Genomic DNA, 25,086 nt, shown 5'->3' with positions numbered 1-25,086 from the left:
TGACCATACTTATGCACTCACTGAGTGTAGAAGGATGTTTTGGAGTGCCTTGCAGGTACTTCTCAGTGTATTTAACCGCTTTTGTGGACTTCGTGAGAGGTAACTAGCTTCCTTGAACGATACATCTAAGGCTATATGATGTTTGTTACGGGTCTGTCCTCAAAGCCCTGTCACAGTAATTCTCCTCCCTGCCAGCTCCTTCCAGCTCTTGTGCTGTGTGAATACCCTCAAGACATCCAGTGTGTCAAAAAATTTGTTCAAAGGAGTAGTGTACGTGTTCAGATTTCTATACCCGTCAATTGACCTCCTGCTCTGCAACTGATAAAGGACTTTGCTTATCATTATTTTTGTGTAGGAAGGGCACTAACTGACTATGAGTCAATCCCCTTTATCTGATTTTTGATTTCTACAGAATGTAGGGAGTCTGTTTTTGAGACTGTTGTCAGATTTGACTGTAAATGATGCATAGACAGGCAGCCTGGTCATGTAAAGCGAATCTTCAGAGTTCATGCAGAGTGATGTGCTGCTGTTAACAGCCCTCTTCCCCTAGCCAAAATGAGTGAACCAGCAAACCCTTTATGAACTTGGTTTCTGTTTGCTAGCTGTGTGTGCAAAGGGAACGTGGTGATGACAGCATTTAGTATGTGATGTGGCCCAGGGCTATGGGGAGCCCTGTTTGAGCAGTGAGAGATGCTGAAACTTGCAGGAAAAAATTTAATGATTTTGTGGAAGACTGTTTGCTGCTATGTGCAGTTGGCAACGAGGCCTGATGTACCTCAAAACTACTGTTTTAAATCTAGCCTCTGTTAGATGGTGCTTTTAAACTGATATGATGTATGAAACGGTCACAGTGTACTTCACACTCACAGGTGAGTTACTGATGGTTCAGAACAAAGGTGAACACTGGGATAAATGATGCTCTTGTGGTATTTCCAGAGCTGAAGGCAGTTTGGGTTTTGTGAGGAAACTTGCTCCTGCCACCTGTGTTGCAGCTGGTCTTCATTTATTCCCCAAACTTCAGTATCTGGGACAATCACTCAAGTGTATTTCAGAAGTGCAGATTTTTCCCGTAGCATTTAGTATTTGTAAGTTCAGCTTGTCATTTCTATTCCATTACTCTTGACTTAATTTGGATGACTTATAGTATTGCATGGTTTACTCTACTGGAGACAATTCTTTTAAATGCTTCCTGAGTTGTAGTTTGAGGTTGTTGAGAACCCTTTCCCTTGGCTTTGCTGTAAGCTAGTGTACCTGGAGATACAGGATGCCCACAGGTAAGCAGAAGAATGAGACTAGTACTTAGATGGTGCCATTTTCCTCTTGTGTGGAGCTGAATAAAATTCAAAAGCCACATGTTGTCGAACCGGCTCCATGTTCCATGAGACTGTCTCTTTATTCTGCCCTCTCCCTTAACTTCTGAGAGACTGCAGCCTTTTTTTATGTAATCATCTTAATTTTTCTACCAAGTCTCAAAGAAACCATCTTAGTCAGTAGGGGGACCCATACTGCTGTTTTTGAATACATACGGTGAGCTTCTATGGGGAAAGGAGTTGTAATAAAATGAGTTGCATGCATTGCTCAATAAATGCTAGTTTGGGGAATTTTCTGTAGCTTGTTTAGTAAGAATATATGCAAAATGCTATGGCCTCATTTGGAAGAGCACAGTGTTACCTGTTGCACTGGCTTTACCAGATTATGCATGTGGAAAGTTATAGCCATGTGAAAGTTCTTCTAGAGCAGAGGCTGTATTTGGATAATATATGACCTGATCCTGAAAGCTAAGGTTCATATTTTTACCTCTAGAAATCATATAAAATTAGAGTTGACACCAAATGAAAGAGATGCTAGAACTTGGGCCACCAAACAGAATTAAAATACCTGCACCTTTTTGCAGCGGATTAAAATTTAGGGTGTCTGGTAAAGGACATCTCATTGCTGTCTTGCAACCATCCGTGGATGGTGTAAGGCAAGGTGTGTTTATCTTCAAGGCTGCGTTAAAAGAACACCCTTGTTGCTCACAGAGCTATTGGTATCTCTCCATCTGGCTGTGTTCAGACCCAGTGTTGCCCTGAGTGCTTCTGGTCTCCCTCATATTACTTTGGCTGATTGAAGCAAGTGTGTAAACCTACACAGATGAAGTAAATAACCAGCAGAAAATTTTGTCATCCTTGCTTGATGTCTGGGAGGTGCTGGGCTAGGGAAGTTGAGAGCCAGCTTCAGCAACTGAAATACAGAAGGGAACTTTAGTAATGGAAGGTAGAGGTCAGGCAATGGAGAGGAACTACTAGAGGACTGCTACAGCATGGTACGTGGGGTAGCGAGGCTGTCCTGTGTATGGGCACATCATTAGCTGGCTAGCCAAAGTATTTAGTTACCTAAAGATTAATTGGCATTAGAAACTGTTAACTTAATATGGCATTATTCATTGCAAATGATGTTTAGAGCAGATTGAGTAAGAGGGCACAGACAGCTCTGAATTTAAAAGAGAGTTTGAACAGTGAGCACTAAGAAATTTGGATCTGTAGTTCAGGTGCAGGCTTAGTCGAGGGTGACCTCTAAGTCTTGCACAGAAAGGGTATTACCACTCCTATTCTTGAGACAGTAGTGGTGTGTCACTACCCAAGGGTATGTCATTTCTGTTCTGGTTTCTATCATTATTTTGCTTATGCATGCACATAGAGATTTTTAAAAGTGTATCCAAACACGTAACCTACTAATAACCATAAATACCCATCAGATTTTCCAAGTTGTTTTTACTGCAAAACAGGGAGAAATTAAAAATATAAATGCTTGAGATTAAAAATTGAAAAGGAATGCTGTATTCTCAAAAATTAGTCTGTGCTAGGACCTTTGTGAAACAAAATTATTTTCATATAGTCTCTTAAAATGGTTTAGATAAATGTTCACGCAGCTTAATCTGTGACAGCCCATCACAGGGTTCACTATGTTTCCACTCTCCAAAACAGCATGCAGAGTCTGTAGGAGGCCGGGGTGAAGGCAGCTGCCATTGCATGTGTTCCAGGTCAGAGCTCTTGCGGTCCCAGTAAAGCTTTAAGTTCTTGTTCCTTCCACCACAACACCCAGGTTGCCCAGAATACTTCCCCCTGTTTAAAAAGGGTCTCTACCACAGCCCCACCATGCCAGAAAATGCAATGTTCAAGGTTATGCTGGTGACAGTCCCAGAGACAAACTTCCTCCTCAGGGCAGGTGTTTCTCTGGGCCGGTGGGGTTAGGGACACGGCATCTGGGACACTGCCAGCCTTGCATGTACAGTGCAGAGTGGGGCTGGGGGCTTGGAGGTGATGTGCTGGGTCACTGCTGCCGTTCCACAAGTCCTTGCCCTGCAAACACTGCTGGAGATGAGCAGCTTCTGCACAAATACAGGCCTCGAGGAAGGGTAGGACCATGCAAAGTGAGACCACCAGGAAGGAGCAAAGGTGGTCCTCAAGGTATCTCCTATTCACAGGACCGGTCTGTGGTAAGTGTGATGCCCTACCCTACCTCTCATGGTTCAAGAAGTTCCCATAACCCTTTCCCTCTTGCCCTGGCACTCACAGGGCCCCAGCTGGTACCTGCTGAAGGGAAAAGCCGGTCTGGCTATTCTGACTGCTACTGCAGCCACCGGACACCGTCCTCCTAAATGCCAAGCTATGGTTTCTGCTTCTGGGTGGGCTTTCACAACCCTGGGCACGAGAGGTTGTTGCAATTGCAAATCCACCTAGATAGGATTCTCAAGTGCAAGAAAGAGCAATACATAATGGTTCTAACATCCTAGCGCAGCAAACCAGAAAGTCAGCCTCTCTTCTTTAAGCTGAGTCATCTGTTAACACCTCTGACCTGAAACTTGGTTACACTGAATGTCGACAGCTGGAAACTGAAGTATCAGCTCTACGGTACACACCAGCCTCTGACATTGAGAACATCACGCCTTAAAAAGTCATGTTTACAAATAATCAGCTGGCGATCCACTGAGAAAGCTCAAAGGGCCAGACAGTGGAGCCTCAGGGTGCGCAGGCAGCTACAGGCCCACGGAACCACGGCGGCCTGTCCCTGCCGGGGCCTCCGCGCCGGCCCAAACCCTGCTGCCGCGATCGCCCCGCCCGCCGGCCCGGCCCGCGGCCTGACTCCGCCCCCCAGGCGCGCGGCCGGTGCCGTCACCGCCCCCTCACGCCGAGCGGCAGCACCCGCGGCCGCGGCGGGGAGTGAGGCGGAGCGCGGCGCGTACCGGCGCTGCTGCAGCGGCTCTCGGCGGACGGACCCCGCGCGAACCGAGCGCCGGGGCTGTGACGTCACTCCTACGTACACGGAGGAAGCGGGCACGGGTGGTGCCGGACCCGCTCGCTCCTTGCGGCACCGCAGCGGCAGCGCGCGCTCCGGGCCGCCGAGCGGCTCGCGCCCGCTCCGGCAGGGCTGCACGAGCGCTTCCCCAGGCCGCGCTCCTCGCAGAGGCGCGCCGCGGCGCTCGGGCTGTTCGGCTCCGGGCTGGCGGGCCCCCGGCAGGGCACGGGGACCGGCCCAGCTGAGCCCACCGCCTCCGTCGAGCCGGCCCTCGGCCGGCACCGCCCACCTGCCCGGCGGGGCGGCCCCGGGAGCGAGAGGTCGAGCAGTGCAAGGCAGTTCGTTCTGCATTTTCAGTTGCGCCGCGTAACCCCGGGAAGCCGCGGGTCAGGTGCGACACCGCTCGCCCAGCGGCAGAACCCCCCGAGCCCCCGGCGCGCTACCCCGTAGCTGAGGCGGCGGGGCGGACTCCCAGCAGCCCCCACGCGGCCCCGCCTCGCCTCGCCGCCATGGCGTTCTCGGAGGAAACGCTGAGGAAGCAGCTGGGCAAGGTGCGCGGGGCCCGGCCGCGGCGGCTGCGGGCGGCACCGGCTGCTCGGACGGGGCGGCGGGAGCGGGGCGGCTCGCCGCGAGTGGCCCGGGCCGGCGGCCGTGAGAGACGCAGTGCTCGGCTGGGGAAGGCTGCCGCGTGTCGAAAAGCGGTGCGGGGGGAGGGCTGAGCGGCGACCGCCCGGCTTCCCGGCAGCGCGCGCCGGCCTTAGTCCGGCCGTCCCCGCGCGCGGAAGCCGCTGGCCGGTGTGCGGGGCCGCGCGGCGCGTTCGCACGGGGCGGTGTCGCAGCCCTGGGGCGGGTCCGTTCCCGCACGGGGGCGGTGTGCGTGGGGAGGGGGGGGCATTCGTCCCGGCCGCCGCTGGGCCAGCCGGCAGGGACGAAGCGCGCAGCAGGGGCGGCGGGGAGCCGGGCAGCTGGGTCCCCCCGGGGCACAGCCCGCTGCGCCGGAGCGCGCGCCGCGTTGTGTACGTCTGCCTCGTTCGGGCACCTTTGGGTTTTTTAATTTTCTTCTCACTGCCTGCCTTGGCAGGCCGCTGCGAGCCCCGCTCCGGCCGAAGGGCGCTCTTTTCCTGCTGTCTGCGTGTCCCGCCCCACGCGGAACGTGCCCGCGCCGCCCCCGCAGCCGCCGCTGGCCCCGCTGGGCCGAGGAGCGGTGCGGTAGCCCCGGACGCGGAGGATGCTCGTTACGGCTGTCGGGTGCGGGGGTGCAGATCGCGTGCGGCTGGCCGGGCGCGGCCCGGTCCGTCCGTGCTGACGGTCCCGTTCCAAGTGTCAGTCCCTCTGTTAGCCTGCCAGTAGGTTTTCCGCAGGCGGGAAGGAGGGAGGCGTTATTTTGTTTGGATTTGCTCAGCTCTCAAGGACAGCTTAAACATGGAAGAAATTTCCCAGAGGGTAATTACTTACACATTAAATATGTTTGTGGAAATCAACATCTTATGAAACTCATCTGAAATGTGTGCAGGTGGATCTGAGTTTTTAGTAGTAACTCGGTAATGAGATGACTTTTTAAAGAGGTTTATATTTTTATGTTTTTGATTATTTTGTACAGAGGAGACTGGATTTTACTAAGCTTCTGCTCACAGCTGTAAAGGAGGAGAAACGCTATATAAGGAGTGATGTTTAGAGTTTGAGTGTTAACGTAGCAACAGCAGACCTGTGATACCTTTAAAGCCTTTTTTTTATAAAAATAAAAATTTTTGAGAATTTATTTCACACTGTAACTGTTTATAATACTGCAAGTAATTATTACCTTTGCTGCCTTATGTTTCTGCCTTCTCTGGGTTAGTTTACCCTATCTCTGGTAATGAAAGAAGAAACCTTTAAAGTGAAACATTTTTTTTCTGATTTTCTTTTCTCCCCCTTTCCCAGTATAAGTTCAGAGACCTGACCATAGAAGAGCTAAAGAATGTTAACAAGAGCTATCCAAACTTCACGTTCTCCATGAACACATACAGTAAGAAGTGATGCAGTTACTTTGAACTGATTTTGGGGATTCTTACTTGCGATAAATTCAGGCAGTGTGTAATAGAATCTAAATAGTGTGAACATCTTTCAGTTGTGTTCCTATCTTTATTTTGGCTTGCAGTAAGTTTCTCATGTCATGTGACTATTTTTGAAAGCTCTTCCAAGAACAGATACATATAAAAACCTAAGCCACTCATTCACTAAACTTCATCTTAACTTGTCAGTAGTTACAGAAGATGGATATTGTTTAAAATTTTTTGTATGTAATAGCATTTTTCCCATATCCTGTGATCATATTGAAAACATTTTGATGGCTTTAGCTTATCAAGTGTAACTTCTGGATTCCCTTAGCCTGACTGAAAGTTCCTATGACACCAGAATTACCCAGGACACGGGTTTGCCCAACTAACCATGTGCTTAGTTGTACCAGAGCAGTTTTCATTAAGACTCCATTATGGAATTGTCTCAGAGGGGAGGTGGGGACCTTTGTAACATTCTAGCCTTGGTTGTTTCAGGAGCAGTGTATTTGATTTCTAAAGAATTAGTGTTGTATATTGGTAGCTGTGGATGGGATTGCCGTGCCAGATTCAAAAGGATTTATTATTTTTATAAAATCATGTTTTTAATTTCAGCCTTCAAGGATGGATCCCAGAAGGACCTCCTGAATTTTACTGGGACTGTTCCAGTGAGATATGGTAAAGTAAATGAAATAAGATTTTCTTACCGGTGATGAATCTAATTGTAAAGCGTGCTGGGTGCTGCCTCTTAACAATGTACTGTGCAGCTTCTTTAAAGGTGGCCATAAAGAATTTTGAATGAATTGGCAGAAGCCACTTCTACTGCATAAACAAGTGCCTTCATGCGCACACACATGCTGAAATAAGGTGGTATTCATTAGATAAGTCAATTAAGTATTTAAAAAGATCATGTAGTTTGAGACTACGTAGGCAAGCTTTTCGCTTCTAACAGAGCTTGCATGAACTCTACAAGCTCTGTGCTTGTAAAGGCAGTGTCCAGAAATAACTAGTAGGTAATTTTTTATTTTTGACTTAAAGCCTTTGAAGTCTGAGGTAAAAAGCCCTTAATAGATGTTGAGTCCTAAAGTAGGAATGAAATGGGTAGCTGTAAGAGATTTCTTTGCCTGGAAAAGAGGATGCATTGGGTGATGGAGTACCCACCCTGGGAAACAGAACAACAAAGGTTTGTATGAAGAAATCATAGAAGACATGATCAGTAGCACTTCAAGTTGATCCAGGCAAATCTGTTTTTATTAACTAGCCTAAGTAACATAAGTACTTTCTGATGTGAATCTGGAAAATGATCTGTTGGGCTTTTTTTTTTTTTTCCTATGTGATTATGAAGTGTGAATCACATGCACACCTGCCTTTTTTTTAGTGCCTCTTTCCAATGCAGAACCTGGTAATGGCTTTCATTTTGTGTTGAACAGGTAATTCCTATAACATACCTATTCATCTGTGGATTCTGGATTCTCATCCCTTTGCTCCTCCTATTTGCTTCTTAAAGCCAACTGTGAACATGGGCATTTTAGTGGGAAAGCATGTTGATGCTCACGGCAGGATTTATTTGCCTTACCTGCAAAACTGGAGCCATGTAAGAGGTGGAGTGGCAGACAGGGGAGGGAAGTATTTGGGAATAATGCACGGTATTGTACAGAGATCAGTGGAGAAGAATTGGTAGGGTTCAGAGCTCTTAATTTTCTGCATTTTTTTTTTGTTAAATATGTAGTGACTATGCGAAGACAACCAGAATGTTATGTGTCTTGAAATTACAGCTTTCAGACAGTCTGAAGCAATTGTAAAGGAAGTTACAAGTGATTGTAAGGAAAATTATTTTAAGCTGAAGAAAAAAGGGGCTGACTTTCTTACAGAGCAATGTTAGCCTCATGATACTTTTTCCTTTGTTGCTATGAATAATCATAATAATGCTACTAGACCAACTGAGTATCCCTCAAGAGAGTTCAATGGAAGCTTCTGTCTTTTGGGTATGTCTGTCTCAGCAGAACTCTGAAGTGTTAGCATAAAGATTCAAAAGCCAGTGCTGCTGCTATATGATTTTATGCACTGTGTTAAGTAACTTCCCTAAATATGGCTGCCAGGCCAGTAAAAATGATTTCATGAACACTAGCTTTCTGAAACAGATGGGATATATTTTACATTATCAATACAGAAGTTCCCATGGGAACTTCTGCTGACTTCTCTGTGTGTTTTGCCCAGAGGACAACTGAATTGCTGAAACTCTGGACAGTTAATTTCATCTGAGAAGACTGAATTATCTTTCCTTTAGCTATGATTTATCCCATTTATAACATTGGATGTGGCTATACCAGAGGCTTTCCTGTGTTCATAGATGTCTTAAAAAAATAGTTGCACTGATAATTTGAATTTTATAATTCCTTTTTGTTAAATTCCTTTTTATCCATACTGCTCTTTGGAAAGTATCTTCTCAAAAAATGATGTTTTTCTTTCCCTTAAGTGTTTATGGAAGTGTTAAGTGTGTCAATAGTTAGTTCCATTAAATTTTATATAGCTACGGTTCTTTATGAACTGTTGCAATTTACAGCTGATACCACTATATGAAATAGCTAGTCAACTGTTTTGTCTTCTGTATTGCTGTATTTCAGCCTAAGTCAACTGTCATTGGATTGATCAAGGAAATGGTTACAAAATTTGAGGAAGAGCTGCCTTTGTATTCGCTTTCATCTTCCGATGCAGCCAGGCAGGCAGAACTTCTGTCCTACATTGCAAAGGTTACTGAAGGTGTGGATGTTTTCATGGATTTGTATGTTATGTTCTTATATAAGTTTTATTAATTATTACTTGATATCACAAAGATGCCTACGCAGTTTTGTTATCTGAATTTTTTGTGTTTGCATGTCCACAGCGTTTGGTATTTTCTTTGTATTTCTTTGTTCAAAAGTGCCTCTTTTTGAACAAGAGAGCTCAAATTCTCTTTGTTTGAGTAAGCAGCTAATTTGGGATGTTTGTATTTAAGCCTACTGGAAAATGCTGTAGACTTGGTACTACTCATTTTTTGGAAATTACTGCAGCAGCAAAACTCAGTGTAAAATCTTATATGAGGGAAATGTGATTTTATTATAAATGCGTTGATTTTACCCAGTCACAGTCAGTCATTCTCTCAGGTCTCATTGGCTCTCACATCCACAGTTGCAAGCCTTGAGATCCACCTGACTACAGTTGCTGGTGTGCAGTGCTGAGGATAAGGAGTGCTGGCTGTTGAGCCTGTGTCATGTCTCTTGGGAGGTTCTTGTTCGGTGGTGACAAGCTGATTTCGGACTTGTCTTTTATACCCTTTGGGAGTAGATGCTATTTGGCATTTTTGCCTCATTGCTTTATCTCACCCATTGTAAGTCTTGGGAAAAATTCCTACATTTCACAGTTCTCATGTTTTCCTTATTTTACAGCTCCGGTCCTGTTGTTTTTTTCATCCTGACACATTTTCTTCAGGTTGCTCTTTTCTTCTTTAGTGGAATCACACACTGTGATCTGTGGCAACTGTGCACACCTTTCCCTTTAAACCTTTTCTGCTCTTTCTTCTGGTAATTGTATACACATGCATTCTTGTGAGCATACACCTGTGTGGCGCGCACAATACACAATTCTACGCAGTGATGCTACAAATCTCTGCGTTATACTCAGAATGAGAATAGTTGTCTTACCAGTAACACTGACTAAACAACCTCAGGTCACTGTATTTTAATTGAATTCCATCTTGCACATCTTTTCAAAATATGAAGTCTTTTAAAAAAAGTTATGACCATGGTATATAGTTACACCTGTAACAGTAGCAAAGGGAGTATTGTTTGTACGGTCTTAGTGTCTAGCTTCTTGCTATTGTTATGCTCATATTTCCAGCTTAGTATCCAGAGAGGAATATTTGTTTTTCTTGTTTTACACTTTGCAATTTGTGATGAGTCTTCTGTGGCAAGGCTTGACTGTTGTTTTGAAGAAGTTTATGCAATCTGGTTTAAGTCTGGCACAACCGTGATCCTTTATGCAGCAGCGGTGCTTGTATCGATAGAATGTGGACCAGCGCTTATGTTTGTGGTTTTCTTTTAATTGTAGGAGTGACTGACATGAAATCAAAGAGTGAATTTGGTGGAGGCAAAAGTGAAGGATGTTTTAACAAAATTACTGTTGTTGGAGCTGGAGATCTTGGCATTGCGTGTGTGCTAGCAGTTGCAGCAAAGGTACATACTTACTATAAATGGAGACAGGCCTGATTAGTAGAGAGGCTTCCAATCTAGTTCTTAGTGTCTGATGGGTAGAAATACCTCAGCAGTTTTAACAGCTGTGTCACTTGCTTCTTCAGTTAACTTACAGACACACGGAGGAGTGTTAGTTTCTGCCCTAGTTTTCTCAGTCAGCTTTATAAATACAAAGGATTGAATATTGAGTTCACTTATTTTGAAAATCCTTGGTTAAAGGATTCTTGCCTGAGTGGTAGCCTCTTACAGTGGGATCTCCTAGTCCCCTGGAAAAGGATAGTCTGATGATCTGAACTTCATTACGGCTGTGTACTTGGGGACAACAGAAACAGCAATGTTTATAACTGCCCAGAGATTTTGTGAGGGTTTTTTTTATTTGTCTCATAATGCCTTATTTTCCCATTAAACTCACTAAGATAAATTCTTTTTCTTGTGATTTGACAGTAATTTTGGCCAGTATTTTTGTTTGGTACGCAGTACAACAAACACTGGAATTGGAGGAATACTGGTTTTTATCCCACACTCATACAAGAACAAGTTTTGGTTTGTTTTATTGTTGATGTGCATTATTTTTATTCATACAGGGTGCTGCAGACAGGGTGGTTCTTCTGGATCTTTCTGAAGGTGCAGCAAAAGGAGGGACCATGGACTTGGAGATCTTTGCTCTGCCAAATGTGGAGATCAGCAAAGGTATTAGATGTTGTTTCTGGAATGGGAGTGAGTACTGCACTGTGTGTGCTTGTGCTCATTTTAATGAGAACAGGGCACCTGGAGAGATACAGAGGCTCTGGCATATAGGCCATCTTTTTAAAAAGATGTTAATCTTTTCATAGCTTCTTGCTTTTCTTTGTCTTTTCAGGGTAAAGTTGTGAAAGGAACATTCAGAAAAGCTTGCATCACTTTTATTTCAGGCTTTTTTCATTCTGTATATAGAGGTAGAGGTGTGTGAGTCTGTACTTCCAGGGTAAGAGGCTAAGGCTGAAATTGGGCTTGTGCAGAAATACAGAGAAGCCAAGCTAGCACTTCCGTGCCATAGCTAGAGAGAGGGTAGGGGTGGGGAAAAATATGTGTGTTAAGGAGTTGGAGATAGCTGTGAGAGCAGTGTTAAAAAGGCTGGTAAACAAAGGTAGGTTTCAAAGTGCCTCTTTACTGGATTGATGCTCATTAATCATTATCACTGCATATTCAAAGAATTAGGTTTTAACAGTGTTGTCCTCAATTAGCTGTGAATGTACACTTCAACAGAGTGAGGCCATAAGACGGCTACTGTCTTTGATCTTAGTCGCAGAGGTTGTGATGATGTGGCTTGAAAGCCCTTCCAAAGGGGAAGCTTGAACTGAATTGAGCAGCTTTGCCATTCTTCCTTGCTTCTGTGTCACGGTTTGAACATAAAACAAAAAAATATTTTGCCCTCTGCAAGGTGAAGTGGGAGGCAAACAGAGACTTGTTCTGGTCCAGAATATTATCTGCTTATTCTGCACCTGACATTGCCTGCTGTATATCCTTTGATCTTATCTTGCAGGTTTTATTGCCAGCACATGTTTTTTCCTGAACCCAGGTTGTGCAACTGTACCACAAATCTCTGTTTGTGCCTTAGTAGTTACCTACTATATATTTACATTTAGCTGTGGTATAAAAACCTTGTATATTGTTGCTTGTTATGCTACTAGTAGTGTTACAATAGTACAAAATGCTTACACGCTGTCATCAGTTATTTTAGTATGGTTATATCTAGATTTGGGGCAAGTTGGTATTAATTATATCCTACATAGTATGCTTCCAGTTTGTCAGTGCACTAGGCCTCTGCTTTGGCTTCAGCTCATCGCAGAATTGTGTGACAGTCAGATTACCTTGTTTCTGTGTCCAAGCTGATCATCTTTATGGTACTCAAATATTCAGATTTACTTGCTCAAAGGCAGCTTTGACATACTAATTTCTGCAGCAAATGTGGTTGTCTGTTTTCTTGGGCTAATAAATAAATTATCCTTAACTTAATACATACATACTTAATAAATAGACTTTTGGAACAATCTTTATGGTTGTCTACACGTCCTTGATTGAGGACAAAATTTGAGATTGAGATCAAAAAGAAGCCTTGGATAAAGGAGTAAAAGTCTTTCCTCCTCTTTAAAATTTCTGTCTTGCCAAGGAAACTTGGAAATGCTTATCTGTCAACCCCGTCTAGATGTTTTCTGGTCTTTGCTCTGTTAACCTTGGACAAATTACAGTCTGCGTTCTGTGTTTGCCAGCTATGAAATGGGAAAGTTCTATGGGAGAGCCGTCTTTTACATGTGCTGTAGAAGTGCCCCAAATTCCACATGGGGGATACAGAGGGAGACAGGAGGTAAAGAATCCCTAAGCTGGATGCTGCAATTCAGCCTTTTGGATGGCTCTTTGTTTTGCATCCAAAACTCAATAGAATGGTGTACATTTTAAAAATGTATTTTCTTTATGTTTTTAGATTTTTCTGCTTCAGCTGATTCAAAAGTTGTGGTACTTACAGTTAATTCTCTGGGTAATGCTCAGACTTACCTTGATGTAATACAAAGCAACGTGGATTTGTTCAGAGGAATTATCCCAGCAATATCGCACTACAGTCAGAACACTGTTCTCCTTGTTGCTTCTCATCCAGGTATGCTGGTACTTTGCCTAATGTTCTGTCCCTCAGCTGGCTTTCTCTTAGGCCTGTTTTAAAAATACATTGCTGCTGAATATACCCACTTAGTCATAAACTCTTGCTACTCTGAAAGATGTTTTCCTTTCCAGCTTTGAGCAGGACACTGTCTTTGAGAGTTTTTTCTTTACTGTTACCAAGACAAAAGAAAAAAGTATACTTTTGTTTTATATAAAAGGTATGTATTTCTGTATGTTTCTGTACTTATTTTCAACCTGGGTGTATCTACAAGATTAACATCCATTGGCTGTTGTCTTGTCAGTTGTGAGTTTTATGTGTACATTTCTCCTGTGCAGTGAAGATATATGCAAGTGTGCTGTGTGCCGTATGAACAGACTCACAGACTACTAATGTACATAGTAGAGGTGTCCTGGTTTCAGCTGGGATAGATTTGATTTTCCTCCTAAAAGCTGGTATAGTGCTGTGTCTTGGATTTAGGATGAGAATAATGTTGATAACACCACTGAAGTTTTAGTTATTGCTAAGTAGTGCTTAGCCCAAATCAAGGACTTCATTTTCCCATGCTCTGAGAAGATGCATAAGAAGCCGGGTAGGAACCTAACCAGGGCAGCTGACCTGAACTAGCCAGAGGGATATTCCATACCATAGAACACCATGCTCAGTATATAAACTGGGGGAACTTGGCTAGGGGGGCTGATTGCTGCGCAGAGACTGGCTGGGCATTGCTCAGGGACAGGGTAAGCAACTGTTTTCCTTGGGTTTTATTTCTCTCTTTTTTTTTTTTGTTGTTTCCCTTTTTGTTACTGTTACTATTTTATTTTATTTCAGTTACTAAACTGTTCTTAACCCACAGGCTTTACCTTTTTCCTGATTCTTCTCCTCATCCTACTGGGGCAGGGGGAGAGGGGAGGTGAGCGAGCAGCTGTGCGGTACTTAGTGGTTGGCTAGCGTTAAACCATGACAGTCCTTTTTGGCACCCGATGTGAGTCCCAAAGCGTTGAGATAATGACAGATTTGACTGGAGTGTATTAAAACTGATCTGTTATAAGCATTCATTATATTATTTTAATAGTTGCTGGTCACAATGTTGATTTATTTGCTCTCAGAGTTTGTTGCAGTTGTTCTTAGAGTTATTAAATGCCTTATTTGCTATAATGTGTTCCCTGTTGTGGTGTTTGTCATCTCTGGGGGCTGGGCTAAGGCTATCATTTCATTCTACTTTGTAAGACTGGCTTATGATATGATAGAATTGCTGGTTGTGAAACTAATCTGGTATATGTACTCAGCATTACCATCACTCTGTACTTCAGGAGCCATCTATTGGAAACCATTAATAATTACACCTTTTACAGTTTCTCCTTGGAGAGCCAATCTGTGGAGCAGACTTCTTTCCACATCTCCCCCTTCTCCTCCAGGCTAATTATGATAGCGTTTGAGAATGCTGAAAATTTTGAATATCCTTGGGATGTTGAAACCAGCATGATTCTGTTGCTAGGAGCCATGAATATGGTTCAGGTTTTATTCAGAGTTAGGCAACTAATTGCTACTCGCACCCCAGTGACAGGCACTACAGCCATTCAGACCCTGGTGATGGGTGATGCAGCTGGACCAGAGGACCAACTCGTGCTGGCGTCAATCGCACCTATACACAAGAAGAAATGGACACAAAAGACAGCTCGTCTAGTAAAGGAGGACAAAGTAGGGACATCACAAGAAGAGGCAGAACAAGAGGTTCTCAATCCCTATTCCTGAGTGAGCTGCAGGATGTGTGAAAAGATTTCAGCTGTCATCTTGGGTGCTCTGATGCTGGATTAACAGGGCTGGTAGCCTGGAATTAAGAGGGTAGGAAAGCCAGGCAGCTGGGTTCACTTTCTAGGGAAGGAGGCACTGATGAGATGATTGGAAAAGGGACAAAGCCCTCAGCCTCCAGAGGAGACTCCTGTCAAGCATGAAAGAAAGGTGTCCCTTCAAGGAAGATGTTACATGTCACCCAGGCAAGTGGAGCACTGTGGAGAAAGGTACCCAGTACCTGAGGGAATGAGCAGTGCTAGAAATCATTTATTATGACCCAAAAAATGCACAGTCCACTATGGATCCAAAGTCCAATGCATATGACCCATGTGGTGGAAATTTGTACAGAACACACCATTGTCGGATGCCAGCTCATTGGCAGTAGTGACCCGAAGAGGCACCAGCAGTGGATGAGGGGGCTCGCAGACTCCAGGAACACAAGAAACTCTTCCTCTCTATGGACTTGCATCTCAACTGTGGAAGAACTGTCTGAAAATTGGGAAAAACTGTTCCAGGGGTTCCAGCAACAAAGAGGATAGGTCCTACTCCCCACCTGTACAGGCTAGTGTCTCAGCTGTTAACAGTAAGTGTTCTTTTGCTCAAGAGAGGATATAGAGGGTGTACATGATGGTGTACCTTGTGGTTTTACCTGTGGCACCACAGAGAGGACATGAGGAAGTGGGATGGAAAATCTGCCTCTACCCTAGAGGCGCGGGTAGATGAACTGCAGGGAAGAACGATCACAAACAAGTGTTCTTCCAGGAAGATTGCTGCTCCAGTGGGCAGTTCCCCAGGCAGAGTGGAAGGGCTGATCTTACTCCTGATCCTATAGAAAGAAGTGCTTATCTGTTTTTACAAGAAGTAAGTGGGGAATCCTGTAACCAGGCCTAGAGCAGCCCTGCCTCCAGCCAGGTGGAGGAGAGGAGCAACTGGGTTTACTGGATGCTGTGGATTCAGTATGTCAGACCCACCGGAGCGTAAGGCTCTGATGGATACAGTGCACAGGGCACCCCAATGCCATCAGGCTGCGAGGGGGCAGAACCCATCTGTATTTCTGGAGTGCCAGGGGGAACCCAACAGCTAGCTGTACTGGGGGATGAAGTGAGCCTAACTGGGAATGTCTGGCAAAAGCACCCCATTGTGACTGGCCTAGAGGCTCCATCCATCCATCCTTGGCGCAGATTATCTCAGGAGAGGGTATTTCAAGCACCCAAAAGGGTACCGGTGGGCTTTTGGTATGGCTGCCTTGGAGCTGGAGGAAATGAAACGGCTGTCTGCCTCACCGGGTCTCTCAGAGGACCCTTCTGTTGTGGGGTTGCTGCAGGCCAAAGAGTAACAGGTGGTGATCGCTACCATAATGGTGCACTGGTGGCAACATCACACCACCTGAGACTCCCTGAATTCCAATCCATAAGCTGATTTGTTGACTAGAGAGCCAAGAAGTGATCAGCAGGACCTTCACCCATTAATAGCCTCATATGGTCAGTGTGAAAGTCTAATGGAGAGTGGAGACTAACAGTGGACTACCGTGGCCTGAATGAAGTCGTGCCGCTGTGCTGGACATGCTGGAATTTCAGTACGAACTGGAGTCAAAGGCAGCCACGGGGTATGCCGCAGCTGGTGTCGCTGATGTGATTTGCTCCATCCCTTTGGCAGCAGGGTGCAGGCCGCGGCTCCTTTTCACTTGGAGGGGGCATCCAGGACACCTGGAATCAACTGCCCCAGGGGTGGGGACACAGCCCTGCCATCTGCCATGGACTGATCCAGGCTGCGCTGGAATACAGCAGAAGTAGTTTGTGAGAAAGGGGAGAAAACACTCCACATCCTTCTGAAAGCTGGTTTTGCCATAAAACAAAGTAAGGTCAAGGGACCTGCACGGGAGAATCCGGTTTTTTAGGAATAAAATGGCAAGACTGGTGCCATCAGATCCCAGTGGAAGTGGTCAACTAGATGACAGCTGTGTCTCCACCAGCCAGCAAGAAACAAACACAAGCTCTCTCGGGTGTTGTTGGGCTTTGGAGAATGCACGTTCCAAAGTACAGTCTGATTGCGAGCCCTGTCTATCGAGTGACCTGGAAGAAGAATGATTTCAAAGGGGGCCCTGAGCAGCGACAAGCCTTTGAACAAGTCAGACAGGAGATAGTTTGTGCAGTAGCCCTTGGGCCAGTCTGGGCAGGGCAAGACGTAAAGAGTGCGCCCTACACCACAGCCAGGGAGAGCGGCCCTACCTGGAGCCTCTGGTAGAAAGCACCAGGGGAGACTCGAGGTCGACCCCAAGGGTTTTGGAGCCAGGGATACGGAGGATCTGGGGCCTGCTATACTCCGGTTGAAAAGGAGATATTGGCAGCTTATGGCGGGGGTTGAGCTGTTTCGGAAGTGATGGGCACTGAAGCGCAGCTCCTCATGGCACCCCAGCTGCCGGTGCTGGGCTGGATGTGCAAAGGGAGGGTCCCCTCTACACATCATGCAGCTGATGCTACGTGAGCGGGTGGGTGACGCCGGTAACAGTGAGCTCCAATAGGAAACCCCAGTCGTCCAGGAGTGTTGGAAGCGATCATGAGCTGGCCAGAAGGCAAAGATTTCGGGATGTCACCAGAGGAGGAGGCGAACCGTGCTGAAGAGGCCCCACCATATAATGCGCTACCAGAACAGGAGAAGCCATACGCCCTGTCCACTGGTGGGCCCTGCCGTATTGTAGGGAAGCATGGTGGAAGGCAGCTGTGTGAAGTCCCACACGACAAGTCACAGAAACTGCTGAAGGCCAAAGTGAACGGAATCAGTCTGCAGAGGTGAGAGCTATCCAGATGGCTTTAGATGTTGCTGAACGAGAAAAACGGCCAATACTGTATCTCTATCCTGACTCAGGGATGGTGGCAAATGCCCTGTGGGGGTGGCTACAGCAATGGAAACAGAGTAGTTAGCAGCACAGAGGTAAACCCATCTGGGCTGCCGCATTGTGGCAAGATGCTGCTCCCCATGTGGAGAACCTGGTTGTGAAGGTGCGTCATGTAGATGCTCACGTACCCAAGAGCTGGGCCACTGAAGAACATCTAAACAACCATCAGGTGGATCAGGCTGCAAGACTGAAGTGGCTCAGGTGGATCTGGACTGGCAACATGGGGCGAGTTATTTATAGGGCGATAGGCCCGTGACACCTCAGGCCATCAAGGAAGAGATGCAATGTATAGATGGGCTTGTGACTGAGGGGTGGACTTGACCGTGGACACTATCACACAGGTTATTCGTGAATGTGAAACGTGCTGCAGTCAGGCAAGCCAAGCGGTTAAAGCCCCTCTGGTACTGGGGAAATGCAAACATGGGGAGGGCTGGCAGGTTGGTTTTATCGCCCTCCCACAAACCCGCCAAGGCAAGCGCCATGTGCTTACAACGGTGGAAACAATCGCCATGGCTGGGAATATATCCTGTGCCCCATGCTACTGCCTGGAACACTGTCCTTGGAAAAACAAGTCTTACAGTGACATGGTACCCCAGGAACAACCGAGTCAGATAATGGGACTTATTTCTGAAATCAACCTCATAGACACTTGGGCCAACGACCATGGCACTGAGTGGGTGTATCGCATCCCCTATCACGCAGCAGCCTCTGGGGAAGCTGAATGATATGACGGACTGTTAAAGACTACACTGAGAGCGGTGGGTGGTGGGACCTTCAAACATTGGGATGCACATTTAGCAAAAGCCACCTGGTTATTCAGCGCTAGAGGATGTGCCAGCTGGGCTGGCCCTGCCCAACATACATGCTGTGGAAGGGGATAAAGTCCCTGCAGTGCACATAAAAATACGCTGGGGAAGACAGTTTGGGTTATTCCTGCTTCAGGCAAAGGTGAACCCATCTGTGAGACTGCTTTTGCTCAAGGACCTGGGTGCACATGGTGGGTAGTGTGGGCGTGTGGGGAAGTCTGATGTGTATCTCAGGGGGATTTGATTCTGGGTGAGAATAGCCAGTGAGTTACGCTGTATGATGTTAATTGCATGTCGCTACTACTGTGGTGGCTATATGCCGTATCAAGGGTATTACAGTAAAAATCACCCAGATTAATGAAGAATGAACTTCAGTGAAACAGGACAAATGCAGCAGTGGTGGAATCAGAACTGGCTTCAGCATACAACAATCCAACACCATCTTTCCTGCCCTGGAAGATTGTTATGACAGATGGAGCCCAAAGTCATGGACTAAATGAACTCAACAGACTTTTACAGGGATGGCCCACAGACTATGGGAATCATATCTGTGTGTATGTATCAAAATACAGGAAAGGTGATGGTGGTTAACTGGGATGTATTGGAAGTGTGAGACCTAGACGTGATGTAAGTGGTATAGAATAGGGGGTGGATATTGTCCTGGTTTTGGCTGGGATAGAGTTAATTTTCTTTGTAGTAGCAGGTACAGTGCTGTGCTTTTGGATTTAGTACGAGAATAATGTTGACAACACAGTGATGTTTGGGTTGCTATGTGGTGCTTACTCTAAATCAAGAGCTTCCCAGTTTTCTGTGCTGTGCTAACCATGAGGTGCACAAGAAGCTGGGAGGAAGCAGAACAGGGACAATAGTGTTCATATTAAATATTGTAGCTGCGTTTTGGTGGAAAGTTTAAATCTGTTGGGTCAGTGATACTGTGAACTAAGACAAAGTAAAAACACTACTTAGAGGGGAAGGAAGTAAGGTTGAGCCTCTCTGTCTTGTAGACACACTGAAGACAGCCTTTCCCTATTTCTCAAGCACCTTTTACCCTTCCTATCATTCAGAGCTGTCGAGATGGAGAAGAGAGTGCTTGCCAAATTGAAAGAAATTAAATACTGGCTGAATTAAATTTAGAAGCACGTGAGATTTTTGGTAGAGGGAAGCATGATGACGCATTCTAAAGTTTCACTTGACTTTTCTTAAAACTTTACTTGAGCTATGAATGTTCTTCACCTGGTCCCCACCTGACTTGGTGTTTTAGGTTGAGATAAACTACTGGTAGGTTCTTACATGCTTATACCTTTTCTACAGTAAACCACTTGGTCCTGAGTGTTGTGTAGTTGTGATTCGTGGTTTGCAGTTGTATTGAATTTTGAGTTCACATACTTCTCTTTCACACACAGTTGAAGTAATGACATATGTGTCATGGAAGCTGAGCGCGTTTCCGAAAAGCAGAGTTATTGGAGTAGGTGCCAACCTAGATACTGAGAGGTTTCAGTATATACTGGCAAATCTTTTGAAAGCTCAGGTGCTGGCAAAAGATGCTTGGATTATTGGTGAACAAGGGGAAGACAAAGGTAAAGCAATACTTCATTACAACTGAGTATGTAACGACCTTGTAGTGCTTAAGTAATTCAGTTATGAAAGAATAATTGAGAAAAGTAATGAAGATAAGGTAGTCATAAGTAGGGTGGTAGATTGTATTATTTAGAACTGTTATTATGAAAATTTGCTGTGTGTCCAGGACTGTAGACCTGGAGTAGTAGCAAAAGAAATCAACATTTGTCACAGTAAAAATAAATATATATATATATATATGTATAAAGTACAACCTCAAGTGCTTTTTATTTAGTATAACAATATAGGTTAAAGATATTGAAGGAGGAGAGAAATGTGGTATAACATGTGGTAGATTACTGGTAATGTAAGAGTTCCTACATATTACTTCATTTTTCAGCAAGTCTCTCTGGCCAGGTGCAGAGTTTATTTCAGCAGTGCAGGGAAACTTTGAAGGTTGTCAATTATGTTAGGTGGTTGTGGGGGAAGGAAAGTTTGGGAAGCTTGAGAGTTTTTTATTATTAAAATTTTTTTCTTCTCTTTGCCTTACCTGATACCTGTTTTAGTCGCTGTTTAGATGTGCATTTAAACATTGATTGTTTCTATTTAGTACCATTGTGGACCAGTTGTAATTTAGTTGCAAATCAAATGGAAGCAGTGGCTGCTCGTAACTCAAGAGAAAAGGTGGCTAGCAGGTAACAGCATTATAATCTTAATTTTTTTTTTTCTTCATGTTTGAGCACTTGATGTTTGCAGAGTTTCTTCCCTCAGCTCTTTATGAAGAGGAAGTTTGCTCTAAAATGTTCACACATAGAGTTTATAGGTCTGGGAGTCATTCACTTTTATATATGTTTATATTCTGACTGTTTCTCTGAAATTCTTAATAATGTTGTGCCTGTGATGATACAAGGGCAAGAAAAGCTTTGCAGAATATACACTAGTTCTCAGTTTGATTGTGTGGTTTAAAAAAAAAAAAAAAAAAGACAAGTCTTCTGGCACACTTTGCAGAGCTTGTGTAGAAGCAGTTTACTTCAAAGCACAGTACAAGTTTGGATCCGTTTACCTCATTTCATTAGCCACATATCAGTTACACCTCTTGACAGAAAATAGAATTGTTATTGGTGTGGGTAAAATGTACAGAAATAAATTCTTTACAGCAATTCTTAATTCCCTTCTGTTGTTTTCTGAAACAGAATGTTTTTCTAGCACAGTTTACCTGATACGATACACTTAATTTGTTTTCTGGGTTTTACATATAAACTAAAACGTGAATAATTAAACTCTAAACCTTAACATTTTTCTCCTTTTTCTGGTTTATACAGAGCTATGGAAGTTCTGAAGGGAAAAGGCCAGAGGTCTTGGTCTGTTGGGCTCTCAGTGGCTGATTTGACGGACAGTATACTGAAAGATAAAAGAAAGGTTCATTCAGTATCCACTCTGGCAAAGGTAAATGTTTTATATTATCTTTTGGTTGGCACTGGAATTATATTATTCATACTGGATATGACAATTAATTTTAGCAGCACAGACATCTCACTTAAAGCAACTGTTCTGAAGTAGCACTACTTCCATTACTTTCTTCCAATAACAGCTTTCAATTCTGGTCCAGAAATAAGCAAAAATCAATTACTGTCTTAATCTGAAACCAATATTAAAAGTGGATTATTCTCACAAAAGTACAAGAGTCCAGAGGGAAAATATGTTCAAGGTTACTGACCAGCTCCCCCAGAAGAGCTGGAGTTTGCAAATGAAGGGAAATGCGCATGTTGCAGTTTCCAAGTGCTCAGTATTTAATGTAGATTTTTTTTTTTCTTTTCCCCAGGGGCCAAAAGAGTTTGGTATCTTTCATGAAAGTATAAAATGCATTTTCTGCCAGTATTTTATTTGACCAGCTTTGAAACAGTAGCTTTCTTAGTCCTTGATATTTTACATTGAGGAAAAGATTATGAAGCTACATTTAACTTAAAATTGTAGACTGAACTTCATTTAGTTTATCCTAAGAGGCCTCATTAAAACATTAAGTCATTTTGTATGAGGAAAAAAGCTCATGAAGGTACATTTACTTGTCGCTTATGTTTACAGGCTTCAGAAGGGTGATTTGCATGTCCCAGTACAGGGAATTTGAGGAGGCTGCTTATTCTACCAAGTACAAACACATACCTAATTTGATCGTTATATTCTCACATAAAGTTTTTAATTGATTGTGAACTAAATGCAGATATAGAGGTGTGACAAGTCTTAAGTTTCAGAGTAACTAGAGAATGTAAAATTTCCCATACAGATCCTAAAAATAAAAAAAATTTACAGTGTAAACTTGAATTATAGTGACATGTTTAATCAAGTCCCTCACAGAATGAATGTGGGATCAATACTTGAAAAATATTCCCCAGATAGTTCTCTTTGCCTGCATTTTTTAAATTTCTTTTGTTCAGTCCTAAAAGAACTAATGATGGTGTACTATTGAGTGTCCCTGCTTGTTCTACATAAGAAACAGGTTAAACAGTGTTACGGTGCTTTGTAGTATAAACTTTGCCTGCATTATAAAGGTCTGATATATCTATATTGGGAAACTCCTCTGAGTGGCATGGCACAAGACTTTTTTTTTTTTTTTACCTGTACAGTAATAGTGTACAGTTTCTATACAGTAACCCATTGCACGGGATCTAAAATAACTGGAATTTGACCTATACAAAACATGCTATATGATGGAGTATCCTTGGTTAATTAAAATAATCAAGTTATTTTGTGTAATTCCATGCTTCAGACAGAGCCAGAAGTAAGTAACTGACAGCATCCTTTGTGTGTTTTCAGGGATGTTGCAATATAAACAGTGAAGTATTCTTAAGTCTACCGTGTATTCTTGGAACCAGTGGAGTGATTGAAATGGTCAAACTAGAAGAAGATCCACTAGTGCAAGAGAAACTGCAAAGCAGTGCGGGATTAATTCATGACCTTCAGCAGCAACTGAAACTGTAAGCACCCACAAGGGAAGCCCCAGTGTCTGCTCACAAGTTGGAGATTTGCTGGGCAGAAAGGGTTGCTTGGTATATCTGGATTTCTATATAAAACAAGAAGTTGTTTTACTTTCCTTTCAAAAAGTGCTTTCTTGGTTTTGGTCTAAATTACTTAATACTGCACTACACAGTACTTTCTTATTTGAGAGATGCACTTCCAATGGCCAAAATGAGGAGGGTAATGTGCAAGAATGTTTTATGTAAATTCAGATGTCTTTTGCCTCTGGCTTTTTGTTGCCACTTATAGCCTGATTCTTGGGTTATTCTTAGCTTTTTGCACCTGCTTAGGACACAGTCTAGGAGAGCATCTTACCCAGCTCTGTAGAAACTCCAGTGTGCAGAGCCTGCTAGAACTCTTCCTCCTGGTTTTTAAGTGTTACATCAGGGGCTTGTCTAGAGTGTGGTCACACTCCAGCTCTTCAGGGCACTGGGGGTTGGAGTTTTGATAGCTTGATCTTTTGTGCCTGCCGTAGGTGCTCTTACATCAGTGAACTCCTGCTTATTACTAAGGGGGGAAAAAAGTGAAAAGCACGGTATTAGCCATATCCTTCAAACCTGAGTACTGGAGATTAATTTCTGTTGTATGTTTAATGATGTCTGAGACTTTCTGGTCATGACTTGTTTGCTCTTATTCATAAGGATGTTCAGAGTGCTAAAGCATCTGCAGTTCTCAGTACACACGTCTTACCCTGTGCAGTATTGAACAGGTGCCCTTCCTGAAAGGGAGGAGCAGGAGGTGGGTTTCAAATAAAGAACAAAATGTAACAGTTAAGTAATGCAGAAATATCTGCAAGTTCAGGCCTTGATCCAAAGCCAGCTGATGTCGGTAAGCTTTACTTCAGCCTGATACAGCTAGTTCAGAAGGCAACAGAACCTGGAGCCCTCAAGAGGAGGCCTAGCACGTGATGAAAAAGCAGGGTGTGGGTTTTTAGGTAAATCAGAAAGCAGCTGTTCTTAAGATGAAGGTTTTAGGGTTGTAATCTCTTGATTCATTGTACAGGTAGAAGATTATATTCATCCTGATTATACCTTGGCATCACATTGGAGACGGAGATGGGGGCTCTACTCCTGCTGTGTGCAGCTGCAGCTTAGAAATTACATTCCATGTTTATGTTTTGAGGAGTGATTGGGTAAATATTGATAAAGCTTTCTAAGCAAAAGCTGAGTCTCTGTCAGAGCAAAAGATCTGTTCCTTTGTGACTTCTGGATATATCTCACAGAGGCAGACTCACAAGGAATTCTGAGTTTATCTTAGAATTAAGATAAAAATAGAAAGAAAATTCAGCAATTTAATTTTTTTTTTTCATGGAGTGCTCATATTTCCTTCTTTGTGGTGATCAGTAATAGGGCAAAATTAGCAATGGCTGCAGGTGACCTGCTTTGCTGCTGTATTAAAAAAAAAAAAACAACACAATGGTTCGACTTTGGGGTTTGTTCCCCCCCCCCCTTACAGCATATAATTACGGCTTTACATTGTTCTTCAAGGTGTTTAATCTATTGAGCATTTATTCTCCCGTGAACAGTTGAGGTGTTTTGTTTATTTGGGGTTGTTTATTAGTAATTTTAAGCATAAAAAGTTGCAGCTCTTCCAGGGACTTGTTTTTTAGAGTGATGCTTCTCATCTCGGCTTGCCACCCTCGCGTTTGTGTTGTATCCCTTGAAAAGGAATCAGACGGGGTCGCAGATCGATCGGTGTGGTGGGGAGAGGCACTGTACGTTCTCCCGGAACACCATTTCCCAGAAATACCGAACAATACACGGCACTGCAAAGGATTTCTGGGACGGTCTCTGCAGTATTTTTGATACACAGCGCGCTGCTGCAGCGCGGCGGCTCCGAGGGACGCCTA

At 44.1% G+C, this 25,086-nt stretch overlaps 1 protein-coding gene across 4 annotated transcripts in view; it reads left to right on the top strand.

Annotated features, from left to right (window-relative positions):
• The first annotated feature begins 4,644 nt into the window (after positions 1 to 4,644).
• Positions 4,645 to 25,086, top strand: part of UEVLD (UEV and lactate/malate dehyrogenase domains) — a 43,267-nt gene continuing 22,825 nt past the window's right edge. The window contains exons 1-14 of one of the 4 annotated variants that reach the window (XM_037403369.1): positions 4,755 to 4,829; positions 5,879 to 5,935; positions 6,199 to 6,283; positions 6,927 to 6,989; positions 7,742 to 7,905; positions 8,936 to 9,071; positions 10,398 to 10,522; positions 11,125 to 11,230; positions 13,002 to 13,172; positions 20,072 to 20,245; positions 20,836 to 20,920; positions 21,548 to 21,671; positions 23,037 to 23,197; positions 24,240 to 24,832. In XM_037403369.1, the coding sequence (XP_037259266.1) occupies positions 4,788 to 4,829; positions 5,879 to 5,935; positions 6,199 to 6,283; positions 6,927 to 6,989; positions 7,742 to 7,905; positions 8,936 to 9,071; positions 10,398 to 10,522; positions 11,125 to 11,230; positions 13,002 to 13,172; positions 20,072 to 20,245; positions 20,836 to 20,920; positions 21,548 to 21,671; positions 23,037 to 23,197; positions 24,240 to 24,243 (1,497 nt within the window). In that variant the 5' untranslated portion in view covers positions 4,755 to 4,787 and the 3' untranslated portion in view covers positions 24,244 to 24,832. Of the gene's footprint in view, positions 4,670 to 4,715; positions 4,830 to 5,878; positions 5,936 to 6,198; positions 6,284 to 6,926; positions 6,990 to 7,741; positions 7,906 to 8,935; positions 9,072 to 10,397; positions 10,523 to 11,124; positions 11,231 to 13,001; positions 13,173 to 20,071; positions 20,246 to 20,835; positions 20,921 to 21,547; positions 21,672 to 23,036; positions 23,327 to 24,239; positions 24,833 to 25,086 lie in introns of those variants that run through there. The other 3 variants (XR_005106619.1, XR_005106618.1, XM_037403370.1) reach the window with 3 other exon arrangements.

This window comes from Falco rusticolus, chromosome 10 (assembly GCF_015220075.1).
Source record: "Falco rusticolus isolate bFalRus1 chromosome 10, bFalRus1.pri, whole genome shotgun sequence".
NCBI lineage: Eukaryota > Metazoa > Chordata > Aves > Falconiformes > Falconidae > Falco > Falco rusticolus.
This window is presented reverse-complemented; position numbering and strand designations above follow the sequence as displayed.